General features: G+C 37.3%; 1 protein-coding gene across 1 annotated transcript; it reads right to left on the bottom strand.

The window, feature by feature from the left end:
- Positions 1 to 3,239: 3,239 nt before the first annotated feature.
- LOC127414235 (AP-5 complex subunit sigma-1-like) lies at positions 3,240 to 15,716 on the bottom strand. The gene is made up of 3 exons (XM_051652118.1): positions 15,353 to 15,716; positions 11,619 to 11,910; positions 3,240 to 7,099 (listed from the first exon to the last, which is right to left on the bottom strand). Exons 1-3 carry the CDS (start codon positions 15,520 to 15,522, stop codon positions 6,971 to 6,973), a joined length of 591 nt encoding a protein of 196 aa, XP_051508078.1. The 5' UTR covers positions 15,523 to 15,716; the 3' UTR covers positions 3,240 to 6,970.
- Between the last annotated feature and the right edge of the window lie 1,123 nt (positions 15,717 to 16,839).

The following is a 16,839-nucleotide window of genomic DNA, read 5'->3' as shown; positions in this document are numbered from 1 at the left end:
GTAAACAAAACAGAGACCCCCTGAGGAACGCTACTGCTTCAGCAACTGTACAAAAAGCTCCCAGCATAAATCAGAAGAATGACTTAAGTTTGCTTTAAACAAAACCCAAATGCTTATCCTTCCTTACCCAGCAAAAGAAAACGCTACTAGATAAGTGATGGTAATCAAGATTGTCTTGTACATTTTACAGAGACACTGGTGTAAATTGATGAGGAGTCATTCATTCCAAACACACACACAGATAGGTACAAGTTCAAAGCCTCTTTAAAGGGTTAGTTCACCCAAAAATGAAAATTCTGTCAGCATTTACTCACTCTTATGCCATCACAGATGTGTATTACTTTCTTTCATCTGCTGAGCTCGAAGATTTTTAGAAGAATATTTCGGCTCTTTTGGTCCATACAATGCAAGTGAATGGGTGCCAAATTTTTGAAGCTCCAAAAATCACATAAATCAGCATTAAAGTAATCCATAAGTCTTTTTTTTTTTTTTTTTACTATAAATTATCCTCCCTGCTCAGTCAATCTCCACTTTAACTTTCACATTCTTCTTCTTTTGTTTTTGGTGATTCACACTCTTCATGCATATCACCTCCTACTGGGCAGGGAGAAGAATTTCTAGCAAAAAATGACTTAAATATTGATCTGTTTCTCACCCACACCTATCATATCACTTCTAAAAATATGTATTAAAACACTGGAATCATATGGATTACTTTTATGATGCCTTTACGTGCTTTTTTGAGCTTCAAAGTTCTGATCACCAATCACTTGCATTGTATGGACCTACAGAACCCAAATCTTCTTCTAAAAATCTTGCATTGTACTGTGGACAGTTGTTGTACAGGTTTTTGAAATAACTTTGAAATGACAAGTGGCATTGTCATTCAAATCAGAAGCTGCCTTCTAAGCATGGATGTTTTATGTCTTTGCTTTGATTTCTGCACTCTCTGTGATGGAAAGAAACTCTTTTCAACGATTCGAGTCTATTTGTTTAGTCAAAATCAGTTTGTTTTTTAAAGACATTTTGCACATTTCAGCCAGTAGTACATGGATGCAAATAACCAGATCTTCACATTCATTAACACTGGATAATGTCAATTATCACTATATCTACATAACCAAATGAGCTCAAAACTAAATTAGCTCTCAATTTATTTTAAGTGCTTATCTACTTACATCTTTTTACAATGACTTTTTTATAATGTTGTCAAGACCAGTTATGGTCTGTTTAATTAGCAATGAAATATTTTGTATATATAAAATAAAGGTAATGTATTGTGTGATCATCAAGGTGAGAAGATTGTGAAGCAAATTGAACTCATAAATCAATTATTGTGCCGGTTTATGCCTCTGCATACATAAAGAATTGAAGTGATGGTGAACAAGAGATAAAGAGAAGAAAAATACTATGGGAATCGATTTTGTTCAAGAAGAAAATCTATAGAGGAGACACAGAAGAGTGCAGAATAACATCACTACAATCTTGAAAATACAGTATGCATTCAAAACATATGTGTGTATTTGAGAGAGAAAGAGATATAAGAATTTCTGATGTGTTCTTCAATTTATACCTGCACAGATCTGAGTTCAATAAACTATTCTCACAGTTCTAAAAATTCATACATTATCACTGTTTTTTTCTTCTTGCTTGTGCTTATTGTCATTTTTATTAATAGTAATCGTATTAGAGGACAACAAATCATGCAGAGAAGATAGGGGAATGGGATTGGCAAATGACACAAACCGGACTCGAACCCATGTTGCCAGTATGAGCACCAAAGCTCAAAAGAGTCCTACCCTCTGTTGTTGTTTACATAAAATCTTATTTCTGAACAAAGACCTTTTAATCTTTTAAGTTTTAAATAATTAAATGCTTAATTTTTGGCTTCCTTCTGAAAGGAAAAGCCCTGCTGTTCAGTAGGGGGAAAAAGCTCCAGACAAAATCCTGGTAAACCTGGAATGTAGGTGGGAAGATCAGACATCTGAGTCTTTTTTTCTCTCCCTTTTAACTTCTCTACAAATGTTTCACTAATGTCTCCCTAAACCCCTCCTTGGCTTTCATTGATAAAAATGGTCAGTGGAAACATTCAAAGACACCCACATTCTTCAGGAATATGAGTCTAAATGAGTCATAATTGAGTTACTCTCAAAATTTATTTCAGCGTTTAAAGTGTAGCATTGGACCCAGACTGACAGTCAGAACCTCAAACACAGTCTGACTGCATGCCTTTGTTCATGAATGTTGAATATTGTCTTTCATTATTCTACAGCACTAAAAAAGACATCAAGGAGAAAAAAGTATGTTAGGCAGTTAAAAAAAAAATAATAAATACTTTTCAGAAGAATGTGTAGGAGTTGAAAATGTAGAAAATGTCGGAGGAAGCGTCTCTCAGTCATTTACTGAAACAAGTAAATGAGAAACAGGCTAGAGAACCTCACAATAGTGATAGTGATCCTTCAGGACACTGAAGCTTTGTTTCCTGGCTGTCAATAGAATTTAAGTTAAAATAATCTTGGACCGTAATTTACCCCAAGATAGGGTCTAAAAAACATCTATAGAGAGGGCCATACTATCAGATCAAGTACTGAATTATAATGCACAATAAAATGTGAAGTTTTTATCCTTGTGATTATGTACAGTATATTGCCAAAGTTATAAATACTTGGTTATGTTTAGGATTATGAACAAGTATTTAATTAGAGTACATTTTTGTACACATTAAAGTAATTTTACAGTGGGAGTACAGAGTGTTCTTGGGCACAATGCAAATTAAAACTAGAGTCAGAAATAAAAAAATAAATAATGTAAAGTTTAACATTGAAGATACAGTTTTATAAAGTTCTCATGAATGGATTTTATCATTAACTTCACTCTGCAAATCAGTGTGTTTGTTTCAGATTTTTTTTTTTTTTTAATTCAAATACCGATTTGAGTAAAAAAATCTAATCTGAAACAAACGACCGATGTGCTGAATTTCAGACAACAGCCACTCTGCAGCAAAGGTTCATGCCCTGAAAATCGCCTGCACTGTGCCTATGATGTCACATCCTTTTGATCTCCGGCTAGTGTCCCCTGGAAGTATGAGATCAAGAGGCAGCCATCTTTGCTTATGGGCGCTCAATTCCAGGATCAGGTGTCATGCAACTGACCACTCATCAATGGCAACAAATTGGGAAAAATGTAAGTCCATTTCATGCTTTTAAGAGGCCTTTAAAAACAATGTCCCTTGGGGGGGGGGGAGTGCTATAAAAGTAATGAAATAATTGCAATTTAAATCTGTATTGGAAAACATTTTATTTAGTCATAGGCTACTTTTGAATGGCTGTCAATAGATAAATAGTTGCTTTTTGCCATCACAAAGTGTAGTTTGAATGTGAATGAATGCTGTTTTGGTCCTAGTACTGTTATGGTTAGGTTTATTGATAGGTTTAGGACTATATTAATGTAATTACTATTCAAATGTTTCAGAAAATCGGTCTGCCTGCATTAATTGAATTAACGCAGTTTTGGTCCTAATACTGTTGTGCATGCACACAACTGTACTTCCAGCTTCGGCCAGCTGGAGGGCGGTTTGGACATTCAGAAAGCAAAGATTTTGACAGAAAAAAATTGACCTCCTGTCAAAGATTTTCATGTGAAACCTGTCCCTTATTGTGACAGGGTAAAAGATAGTGCTAGTAGTAGAGCTGAGAATCGGCACAAAACTGAAGCAAAATTTAAATGTGATTACTTGAGGCTTTCATTAAACCTCGGGGAGAATATTCCTCAATTTAGGACAGAATCATCAGACAGCTGAATAACAGATTTCACAGCTGAACTGGATCTAAATATACCAAGAAACGCTCTATGATTTCTGCAGTAATTGCATTTTTGTTTTGCTCCCATACATTAACACTTTTTGAAAATACCTCTTGGATGAATGTGTTGGTGTGGATAAGGCATAAAATATTTTGTGGACGTTTAATCAACAAAGGAGTAACCATAAAGGATAAATTGTCTTGCATTTACTCTCTTGAAATGATAATGCTGATTTGTTTGTGAAAAGAACCAGCAATAGTGTGTCTATATGCACATGCCTCCCAAATGAAATAATTTATATATGAACTTCTGTTCAACGTTGTGGTTTTCTTAAATTAGCATGTAACGTCCACTCTCGTTTTTTTCTTTTTTTTTTTTTCTTTGTGGCCAAAGTAAATCCATGTTCCAGTTCCATGTAAGGTTTCACTGTTTCCAGTGGAATCAATGGCAAAACTATTAATTTATTTAACAAGTTGTATCAAAGTCTCATTAAATGTATGCATCTTAACATCTTTTTTTTTTTTTTTTTTACATTGCTTCAAAAATAGCTAAAACAATAACAATCATATTGCATTTATCTTTTATTTGTTGTTCAACTATTATATTGACCATTTTCTGACAATTTGCCAACTAATCCTCCTAAAATCTCAGCACAATTTAATTCAGGTTGAGACCTCATCTGTGTCTGTGAACCCTGATCTAAACACTATTTTTCACTCTTCATACAGGCCTAACAGAAAAGTGACATCTTGAAACTGTGTAGTGTATCCACGCCGTCACCATTGTCCTATACTAAAAATGTTTTTGAATTAAGCATCGGGACTGGACCTTGGAGCAGTGGAAGAAGGTCGTCTGGTCCAATGAGTCCTGTTTTCTTTTACAACATGTGGACGTGTACATGTGCGCCGTTTACCTGGGGAAGTGTGATGCTCTGGGCAATGTTCTGCTGGGAAACCCTGGGTCCAGCCATTCATGTGGATGTCAGTTTGACACGTGCTACCTACCTAAACATTGTTGCAGACCAGGTACACCCCTTCATGGCAATGGTATTTCCTGATGGCAGTGGCCTCTTTCAGCAGGATAATGCGCCCTGCCACACTGCACACATTGTTCAGGAATGGTTTAAGGAACATGATGAAGAGTTTAAGATGCCCTGGCTTCCAAATTCCCCAGATCTCAATCTGAGCATCTGTGGGATGTGCAACAAGTCCGATCCACAGCGGCTCCACCTCGCAACTTACAGGACTTGAACAATCTGCTGCTAATGTCTTGGTGCCAGATACCACAGGACACCTTCAGGTGTCTTGTAAAGTCCATGCCTTGGCGGGTCGGTGCTGTTTTGGCGGCATGTGGAGAACCAACAGCATATTAGGCAGGTGGCCATAATGTTTTGGCTCATCAGTGTAAGTGTTAGCTGGAGTGAAAATGAGTTAAGACTAAATTTATGCAGTTGTTGGCTGTCATAACAACATAAAGTAGTTAGTTATTAGATAATGTCAACATAACAAACCTTGACCATCGCTTCATGTCATCTACCCACTCCTTAAACTTTTACTATGGAGGCACATGGTTTTTTTTTGGTGGAAATGTTCAAACATTTAATATGCTTAACATCACATTATCCACTAGAATTTGCACCGATGACAGTGAAAACACTAGAGACCAGAAATCAAAAATATTCTTCTGTTATTAATCAGGGAACACTTGGCATTCAGGAAAGAGGTGGATAGTTTTTGACATTACAGGGGTCGTACCATAAGAAATGCAAATTTTTAAGATCTTTTGGAAATATGAATTTAGAACCTTCAGAATTCAAAACTCCCCAGTTCATAAAGACCACATATTTAACAGGATCCCTCATCTTAACATTAAAGCACAGACTGTTTTGTGATACTGTCTGTCACAATGTAATGCAGGCTTTGCAAAGAAGCTTTTATCGAAGGGAAAACATCTAATGATAAAACAAAATGATGTGATGTAAACACTTTGATAAATTTGAGTTATATCTGACTGCACAGACTTCCGTAATATGTAATTTTCTTTGCTATGTTAATGTGCTATAGGTGTATTTATTTTGAGTGTCACTCAACAGCTCTTCACAGCTATGGAAATATAGCCATAACAGGGCTCTTGTCTTACTTGATGCAGGCAGAATACCAACAACACAGTCTGTAAGACAGATGACACGAGAAACTCTTGAACAGGAAACCACTCACACTTACCAGTCAACATATTGAACCACAGTTCTTGTGTTACACTTACTGGCCTCACACTTACTATAAGTGGACTTCATCCTTAACCTCCCTTCATTTCAAGTGCAGCATGGGGACAGAGGTAACTCATGGTTACATCAGAGAAAACAGAGGCTAAATATGGATTTTCTGGATTTGAGTGATTGCTCTGTTGGCCTAGATATGAAGGCTTCATACAGCCTTGTCAATCAGTCATCTAAGATCTGTTGGCAGGCACACTGCTGTGATCCATTTAATTATTTTAGATAAAAGTGTTGAAGGATTATTCTAATTGCTATGCAATTCACTGAAATGCAACATGCAGCAAACAATAAAATGCAACACTGCCCTCTAGTGTAGAGCTATATAAATATAAACGCACAGGTTTTATTCTGAAACACCCACTCAGAATTCATATAAATTCAGCCATATATTAACAATTTTATAATAAAGTTATAAAATGATCTGCTATGGCAAGTTACCCCAGTACTCACAAATCATTCTGCGTTAATGGGCTGGTAATACAGGATGGGTTGCAAGGCTGTACAACACACATGCAAATAAAACAGCTGTAAAGGGCAGAAAAACAAGGTCTCTTGCACACATGCACACAAACACACACAACAGAGATGTCCTCTCAAATGTGTAAAAGTCAAAATCAGTACAGCATTCACTTGAATGGGCTATTTACACCTTTAGAACCACTCTACTGAATACTATTTAGAACTGGTGCCCTCTGGTATCCTCATAGGGAAAAACTGGTTAACAGTACACTTTGTGGGTGCTATCTTCTACTTTTTAAACACCTACAGGACTGTGCATTGCATCTCCTGAGAAGTGATTTCTCGAATCTCCTATATCAAAAGGCAGTTTATACATTACTCTCAAAATAGGTGGCAAACACTCGCCAATGTAATTATACCAGTACACACACTCTCTCATTTGCTCACGTAGCTTGCTATCTCTTTATCCAAGCTGAAGGCAAAACGGTGGTTGAGGAAAAGGAGCTGACCATGAGGAAGGAGTCTCTGCAACACTGCGTCCACTCGATCACTTTTCAGCAATACCTGAAAATAACATCTAAATCAGCCAAAGAGAAAATAAAAGTGTAGTGCCAGATAATCAACAGCTTGGCAACCTGCCTACTTTCAATTTGTGTCCTTGGTCACTGCCTGCCAACAACTCTGGCCCTAACAGGGTTCCCACTCTTTTCAAGGCACAATTTTCCAGGACACTTCCAAGACATTTTATGTGCCCAACAAGAGTAATATTTAAGCAAAAACACATGCGTCTATTTTAACTGAGCTTTTATTTTAGCGTTTGTGTGTTTTTGATGGTAGTTTCACATCTCCAGATAAGCACCATGGCCCAGTGTGATTATTAATCCCCGTAAAGATGTGATTTAATTCAACAAATACATAGTCTGTATGTGCTGCGCACTTCAGTGCTCTACTCACTGTCATCTTACACATACATAGAGCACACGATGATCATGAAAAGTGTTTTCAGTGTACCAGTGCCCAGCTTCACACATTAATTTTGAATTCCGCATCACTTGCAGATTATATACTGGTTTAATTAAATCACATACTTTTGCAGTTTAATTATCACACTAGGACATATTGCAATTTTAATTTGATTAATTGTGCATTCAAACATTCATTTTCGTTCAAATATGTCATATTCAGTAACATTCTGCTTTTTCTTGCTAATGCCATTTTTATGACTAGATTCCGTGATCCTGTCCGTGTGGTTACCGCCGTATAAGCAGACTCCGATCATTGAATTATTGAAAATGAATTCACATCCGGAGGTGTGAAAGCCGAATCACTACGCTACCAACTCAGAGTGTGAATTCATTTTTTGTTTTTATAAATCAGTGGACCGTCATCGTTGTCTAAAGTGTATCAAATGTTTTTGTGGTTAACACAACAGCAATGTGGGAATGAAAAAAGTACTTATTTTGTACTATATCATTATTAAACTATTTTGTTGGGGCAAAGCAGAGATGACAGCAGATGAGCAGAGAGAGTATGTGACAAGGATTCGTTTATGACAGTTAACCGTTGAAGTTGTTTCACAATGCGCAGCCGACGGCAGTGACAAAATAATACGAATGTGTGTATTTGACTCCTATTCCGAGTCACGATCATTACCATTCAGGGCTCGACAATAAGGACTCCCCGATGGCCCGGGGCCAGTGTGAGAAAGATTCGGGCCAGTTGCTAGAACTGTCACTTGCCCGATCGGGCCAGTGCTGCATTTATAGCATTAGTGCAAGAAAACAACAAGCGAGAGAGCACAAAAATTACACGGCACGAACGAAGTATTCTAACCGAGGAGCGAGCACGAGTATATTTATCTCGCAAAGACGCGCAAATGCATAATATACTGGACGCGCCAAGGCACAGTCGCGTGCACACACAAAATCATGCAGACACCGAGCGTACTCTCCTAGCACTGTCCCCGCTCTTTTCCAAGTGTCTTAGCAGCAGTTATTAACAATGTGTATAAAATAGCAGGAAAAAAACACATTTAATGAATTTCGTAGTGGGATTTAACGTCTTGTGCAACACTTTAAGTATCCCCGCATATTCCGTGTTCACAGTGCGCGAAATCCCCACAATTTTCATTTTTACATGTTGGTGAAAATTAGTAATCCACACATTGCAACACAAGAAATCAACAGTTTTTTTCAATAGGACTGAAAATCCATGTATCTCCGTGCAAATGTCTCATCATCATCTCTCTCCGTGCAGCGTAGACTGTTTAACATGCATGTGCTCTCGTAAAGGGACAGAGCGCTAGTTTTATTCCCATTGTAAAAAAAAACAAACACATTTTCTCTTATTAACTCGTCTTTAGAGATGAAGCGCCGAATGAGACGTAATAAACTTTGTTAAACCCCAGTTATACACGTGTCTGGAAATCACGAGCTGCTCAATATCCAAAAATGTAAGTATACATTTAATTAATTGACGTTTCAAAACGTAAACATTAATTCGACATGATAATGGCGTTTGATATGAAAAGCAAGATCACTATTAGGCTATTATTATCAGAGCTGTTCAGCTGCAGGGTGAAGATGAATATTTAAAACAGTCTACTTCATTTCATCCTCATAAAACACCTGTTACATTTCTCATTTCTGGACCATACAGGCATTTTTGTTTTTGTTCTCAGTCTCAGTCAGTGTTGGTCTTGTTTGGGTTGTCTGATTTCATGTTATATACACATTGTTAATTCACAGATTAGGCCTAATATCTACCTACTGTATATTACACATCACAACCGATTTAGTAGCAAGTCTGTTCTCTCAGCCAATAATCAAATCTTTAACTCAGTGAATAATCTTTGATCCTTCTTGTGAAAACACTACACATGGGCAAAAGCTGCATGACAGCATGACTAAATGGGTGACCGAAAACCCATCATCTCCTCCACAGAACTCTTGGCTTAAAAGCACATGTGTAAATGGCAGGACGGCTGAGGTTAATATGATATATTTATGAATTTATATCTGTAAAGCACATATATGGGATTACATAAGGCATAAATCATATCTTGCAAATTATAAATGTGATTCAGTTTTGGGGGACATTGTGTTTTTTTTTTTTCTCTCTCCAATTTGGAATGCCCAATTCCCAATGCGCTCCAAGTCCTCGTGGTGGCGTAGAGACTCGCCTCAATCTGGGTGGCGGAGGACGAAGCTCAGTTGCCTCTGTGTCTGAGACCGTCAATCCGCGCATTTTATCATGTGGCTTGTTGAGCACGTTACTGCGGAGACATAGTGTGTGTGGAGGCCCACGCTATTCTCCACGGCATCCACGCACAACTAACCACACGCCCCACTGAGAGCAAGAACCACACATTATAAAGACCACAAGGAGGTTACCCCATAAGACTCTCCCCTCCCTAGCAACTGGGCCAATTTGGTTGCTTTGACTCCAGCCAGGTCTCCTCTCAACACACACTGGATTCGAACTCGCGACTCCAGGGGTGGTAGTCAGCATCTTTACTCGTTGAGCTACCCAGGCCCCTGGGGCACATTGTATTAAAAACATAAGATATGTAAAAAATTGTTATCTTCTGACATATTTTTTAAAGCCATGATGGTAAAAACAGCTATTTGTCATTTTTGTGTTGGGGCTAGTGAAAATTTTGGCAGGGGCAGTAAAAATCTGAAGCACTGGCCCAACTAGGCCAGTAGAAAAAATTCTTAGCGTTGAGCCCAGACCATGTTTTCTTACATGTAACAAAAACCTTGTTAGCAACACAGTCAAACAGTTCTACTACATTTAAATATTTCCCAATACAAATAATTATTTTCCAGAACATTTAGGTATTTTTCTAATTTTCTAAGTTTCCATAACTGGAAACTGCATGATGTGTGGGAACCCTGCCTAACTGTATAGTAATTACAATTAAAAAGGGTATAATTCAAATCCTGCAACATTCTGAAATCACTGGGAATTGTGAATGTATTGCTTATGTGTCAAAGACCTATCACATGTGTCACATGGACCCCTTCCTAAAATACAAGTGTTGCATTATATTTTCATGTATAAAGACTCATTTTTACTGGGTAAGCAATATAGTAAGTGATATTATAAAGAAAACATGTTAGCAAAATTAAATAACTGGCTTTTATATTGTTATTGCACTAAAGCCAAAACAAATGATTCAAATATTATCTGTAAAATAGTATTTATAAAATAATTTACCTTTCATTTAATACGTTTACAGTGTATATTTTGTCTTATGTTCTTATTTTTACTATTAGAGTAATGTTAGTTGTATCAACACGAAGAGCTGATTTATTTGAGAGAAATTCATTTGTAAAGTGCTTATCACAATAAATATTGTTCCAAGGTATTCACAGAGAATACAGACTTAGAACCCTTTCTTGGTCTAACTTTTTGTTTTTGTTTTCTGCTAACCCCTACCACCCCCTTCTGGTCCCCTGTTGAATGAGATGCACATGATAGTAATTTCAATTGTAACCAGACTTACTGGTGTGAGGTAACTAGGCCAGCAGATAAAAGCAAAACAAAGCTTCGACTAAGGCTTTTTAATAAGATAATGGGAGTTCAAAAGAAGTTCCATTTAGCTATCAAAATAAAGATCAAACAATAGTTTTCCGACTATACGCTGCATGAATCTACATCTACACAGTGACGAAATGAAAACACCGGTTAAGTTGGTTTGGCAAATTTAAAAAACATTTCACAACAGTATAAATTATAGTTGTTTACTGGCCAAAGTCAAAAGAGCTAATGTGCTGTATATCCCAAGATAAAAGAAGATTAAGAACATTAAAGAGAAGTCCCTACTTTAATGTTGGGATACCAAGCATATATAAAGCATATGGGATTTTTTCATCCACCAGGCTGCTTAAAAAAATACATATCACACCTCTTCTCAACAAGCCACACAGTTTGAAGAAGCATCCATGTTTGTAGCATAATGCTATGTAGTGAGGCAAATACTCAGGGGTAGTGGATTATTCAAATCTCTAACAACAAGTATGAGAAATAGTAATAGTGAAGCTTGACTTAAAAGTTTCTCCTACTGGCAAAAGCTCACCTCAGAACCAGGTCCCAGCAGACGTAGTTCCTCTAGACAGTGACGTGCAATGCTGCGAAGTGTTCCTTCTGCAAGCAAAAGATTCTCGTGGGGTCTGCAGACCAGAGTGAATGCAAGAGACTGCACCCCCAGCCACAGAACAACACTCCGATCTGGAAACAAGTCTGCGTTGCCCAGAGAAAACACACCACTCTCGGCTTCACCCAGTGCCACAGCCTCCTCACCCAGCACAGCTTCCACACACAGATTGCCTGAGGCCTCCCTGCTTAGAGTCACAGCACTTCGTACCTGCCTGAGAGACAAAGACAAGCAGACAGAAAAAAGAAACAGGGGGTTTGGTTACTGTTTGTCATATGCACACATATAAAAATTACAAGTGTAACAATAGTTTCTGCCAAACTACTACAGTAAAAAAAAATCAAGTGTGGTAAGTTGGTGGAAAGGCAACTTCACAAAAAAAAAAAAAAAAAAAAAACGTTTAACCGAGCAACTCACCGGTATGACACTAGGGTGTTGTGGGTGGTTGTCAAGGCTTTGCTATGTGGTTGCTAGGGTGTTATAGGAGGATAGGGTAGACGTTTCCCGGTCTGGAATGCATGATAGGTGGATTTTTCTATGGCATTTTCTAGCGGCTCGGTGGAAAGCAAGGGCTACGGTAACCCGTTTTCTGGACCTGAATTATATACCGTTTTATTATACACCAGGGAGAAAATAGCATATGCCACCATTTACAGTAGCCTAAGTGCAAATATCATCTACTGTAGCCTACCACGCCTTAATTTGGTAATTGAATTCCTTATTACTCATTTGCACAGAATTTCATTAAATATATTTATTAATTTGTGCATGGGATATGTATGTGTGCTTGTTAAAAAAAAAAATATATGTTTTTTTGTTGTTGTTTTTTTACTTCTGAAGTAGTTATTCCTGTGCTGATAAACTAGTTGATAGAGTTGCATTTTTAAGCTTTATTCTTTTGGGGGAAAAAAGAAAGAAAAAAAGACTTGTTTATTTGCACAATTAAGACTTGCTTTGTTATTAATGTTGGTTGTGTTTGGATAGGTGTAATTAGGTGTAGGTAGGGGGCCCCATTTTGATAATCTTCTTATAGGGCCCTCAAAATGCTAGGGCTGGCCCTGGGAGGGAAGGAAGGATGGAAGGAACTAAGGAAGGAAGGAATATTCTGGTATTCATAAAGATTTGTACATTTTGAAGGATATTATAATTTTGCAGTTGTAACAATAAGTTGATTAAACTATGGAAAATTGGCTTAAACTGCTGTTCCCATGGTCATTTTTTGAAAGAATATTCCGGGTTCAATACAAGTTAAGCTCAATCGACAGCATTTGTGGCATAATGTTGATTACCACAAAAATTCATTTAGACTCGTCCCTCCTTTAAAAAAAAGGCACAAATTTGGGTTACAGTGTACAGGCACTTATACAATGCAAGTGAAATGTGAAGCTTGTAATTTTATAAAAGCAGTTACATTAATCTTACTGTTCAAAACTTTTTGTATTAGTTGAGCTGTAAAGTTGTTTAAATTGTCATTTTCACAGTAGTTTAATGGTTTACAGCATTACATTGTCATGGCAATGAAAACTTTACACCGAAAATATTAGGAAGCAATTTTAACAGACTAAAATCATAACAACACTCATATTGTTTACATCTTTTAGTAATACTTTGGAAACTTGAACATTTACAGATTGGCCCCATTCACTTCCATTGTAAGTGCCTCACTGTTACCCAGATTTTGGCTTTGTTTGTTTGTTTGCTTGTTTTTAAGAAAAGGAGGGACAAGTCAAAACAAAATTCTGTGGTAATCAACATTATGCCACAAATGCTGTCGATTGAGCTTAAATCAGGGGTTCCACATTCCACACATTCCAACCCGATCTCATGAAAAGTCGTCCATAATTTACGAGTTGGCTATTTCTTATGTTCTGGCACGACATTGTTTGCATACTCGTACGACTTCATCACGTGCAAATTCCCGGATGTCTAATGCAGAAGAGCGAGTTCTGTGCACCAAGTGTTAAGGACATACTTATTAATATTTTGCCCTTACCCAAACCCAACCAATCAGTAGAGTGTGTAAACATGATAGGAAGCTGTTGTGTGTGACAGAACAAGTAATTGTTGTATTAGATGGAAACAATGTCCAGCAACGTCATTGGCTGTACTGAAAGTCGTAGGAATTCAAATGAGTGCAGTCGCACGATATCATACGAATTAGCCAAATTTAGAAAAGTCATACGAATCCTGACGATTTTGCCATTAGAGTGCGTTGCACATTCCCACAATGAAGTTTCTCTCACAGAAATAATGACAACATGGACAGGCCCAAGGACAAATATTAGATGTAATAACTGTTGCATTGTTTCAGTTCCACTGAACTATTAATTTAAGCAGGTTTCAGTTTCTTGGTGTTTATGTTCGGTTTCAGATGGTTTATTGAGACTAAAGCTCCAGCCAAAGAGTAAGTGGTTCTCTCTTTTTCTTGTAAATATTATTACTTGATTCCCTTCAACTAATTGTGTATTTGTGATATTTTATGCGCAGTGGTGGGTTATTTCTGTGGCGGGTGACTTTTAAAAAGTCTTGGAGTGACATGTGACAAGAAATGCTGTCAGACACAAAGACGCGCGTTTGAAGAAACACACTTGATTATATTTTGAAGAACAGACAAAAGAAAAGCCGATGATTCTCCGTGTATTCAGAGGCGCTTCTCACGGAACACGCGCATGCAGAGTGCTCACTGTTTCTGCTGTTTCAGTCATCTGAAAATAGTTTGCAACTGCAAGAACAGTGTCGTCCTTGAGAACACTGCAAATGATCTCAGACCATCTAAGTTCAGTTCGCTTGAATTCCACGGAGCAGTTTACATTTACACGCACTGTGAATGCAACATTGCTTAATTCCACATATTTGTGGCTGAATACAAAACCATACAAAGCAAATTACATGAGGCGACATTAATGAGTTGTCACGTGTGACATTATAATTCACTACAGCTTCAGAAGTGGTGTTTTATATACCTTTATGATTAACCAAAGGAGCTGGTAAAAAAAAATAAATAAATAAAAAATAAAAAATAAAAATTAAAAGTATCCTTTTACCCCAGTGTTGGTTATGAAAACAGCATCTTTCTATTTTCCTGCTCCAATTTTCCTTTGCTCCACCGCAGATCTACCAGAGTCACTAAAGAAGTTATATTTTACCCAATTTATGAGATTGCAGTCTGAATGTGGTGACATAAAAAAGCGTGCACCGTGAAATAACACCAAAACAGCACGCCTTTCTATTGCGTTGTGTTCGCTGGCTGTACTCAACAACAAACACACGGACGCACGCACGCAATGTCGCTTGGTCCAATCAGGACCGCGACCAAAATTAATTTGACACCCATGGCCTAAATGGTTTTAACCTGGAATATCCCTTTAAAGGGCTAGTCACAGCAGAGACCAAATGTAATTTTGGCATTTATTATATGATGAGAGGTATGGTCGTTCAAGAATATTGAGAAAATAATTAAGCCAACAATCTAAGTCAATGAAATGTTCTCTACGACCTGTGTAAAGTTTCAGAATCTCACCAAAGAATGTAACTAGGCTACTGTATATTCAATGAGGGGACCCATTGACAAAATTCAGTCATTAAACGCTGTTTATTGACTGACCACTAATATTAATTTTGGGGAGACAAGTCTATGGTTCCAGCCCTGATCTCACCTCGTTACCATGTGAAGTTTCTCTTTCTGCATCAATCGTCTGTGCTCCGGTGTGAAGTCACGGCCATCTGCGGTCTCTGGTCCGAATACACGCGAGTAGAGTATCCGGCTCTCGCCAGTGGACAGTGCGCTCACCGGACACACCGTTTGGATTAAGAAGCACAGCACCATATCTCATTTAAGATGCGGTGAACTACAGAGGTAACAGCTAGATGTTAAACTATTTATATGTGCCAGAGCCCACAAGTCTTACAACAACAGAGACATACTGACGGAGAACTGCACAACTGAGCAAACAAATACACTAACGTTTACAAAATATGCATATTGCCATTGTGAACAAACTCAGCGGATTTATTTCCGTATTCGGTCACATGATTGTGGATCAGCTGATCGTTTTTAACTCTAGATGGCGCTCAACGTATTACATTAAATCCAGTTAATATTAGAGATAGCGCTTAACGATATAACATATGGCCTATTCATACAATAAAATAAAATATTAATATTATTTTTTTAATGTTTTTATAATATTATATTATTTTCGTAGTATCAAGTGTTTAATTATATTTATTATGTTTTGAGTGCAGTCAGTGCTTAGGACAAATGCTACTTATACTGTTTTAATCACCACCAAAGCTTCAGCTACAGAATTAATTTTATGATATATTAATATTATCTTCAAAGATAGATAGATAGATAGATAGATAGATAGATAGATAGATAGATAGATAAAGAGTAACAGACAGACAGACAGACAAAAAGATAGATAGATAGATAGATAGATAGATAGATAGATAGATAGATAGATAAAGAGTGACAGACAGACAGACAGATAAAAAGTGACAGACGGACAGATAGATAAATAGATAAAGAGTGATGGACAGAGATAGATAGATAGATAGATAGACAGACAGATAGATAGATATATAAAAAGTGACAGATGGACAGATAGATAAATAGATAAAGAGTGATGGACAGACAGATAGAAAGACAGATAGATAGATAGATAGATAGTGACGGACAGACAGATAGAGATAGATAGATAGATAGATAGATAGATAAAGAGTGACAGACAGACAGACAGACAGACAGATAGATAGATAGATAGTGACGGACAGACAGATAGATAGATAGATAGATAGATAGATAATGACAGACAGACAGACAGACAGATAGATAGATAGATAGATAGATAAAGAGTGACAGACGGACAGACAGATAGATAGATAGTTAGTGATGGACGGACAGACAGACAGACAGACAGATAGATAGATAGATAGATAAAGAGTGACAGACAGATAGATAGATAGATAGATAGATAAAGAGTGATGGACAGATAGATAGAGACGGACAGACAGACAGACAGATAGATAGATAAAGAGTGACAGACAGACAAATAGATAGATAGATATATAGGTAGATAAAGAGTGACAGACGAACGGACAGATAGATAAAGAGTGACAGACGGATAGATAGATAGATAGA

The sequence above is a fragment of the Myxocyprinus asiaticus genome, chromosome 23, assembly GCF_019703515.2.
Source record: "Myxocyprinus asiaticus isolate MX2 ecotype Aquarium Trade chromosome 23, UBuf_Myxa_2, whole genome shotgun sequence".
Lineage (NCBI taxonomy): Eukaryota > Metazoa > Chordata > Actinopteri > Cypriniformes > Catostomidae > Myxocyprinus > Myxocyprinus asiaticus.
Note: the sequence above shows the minus strand (reverse complement) of the source record. Positions and strands in the feature narration are given on the sequence as shown.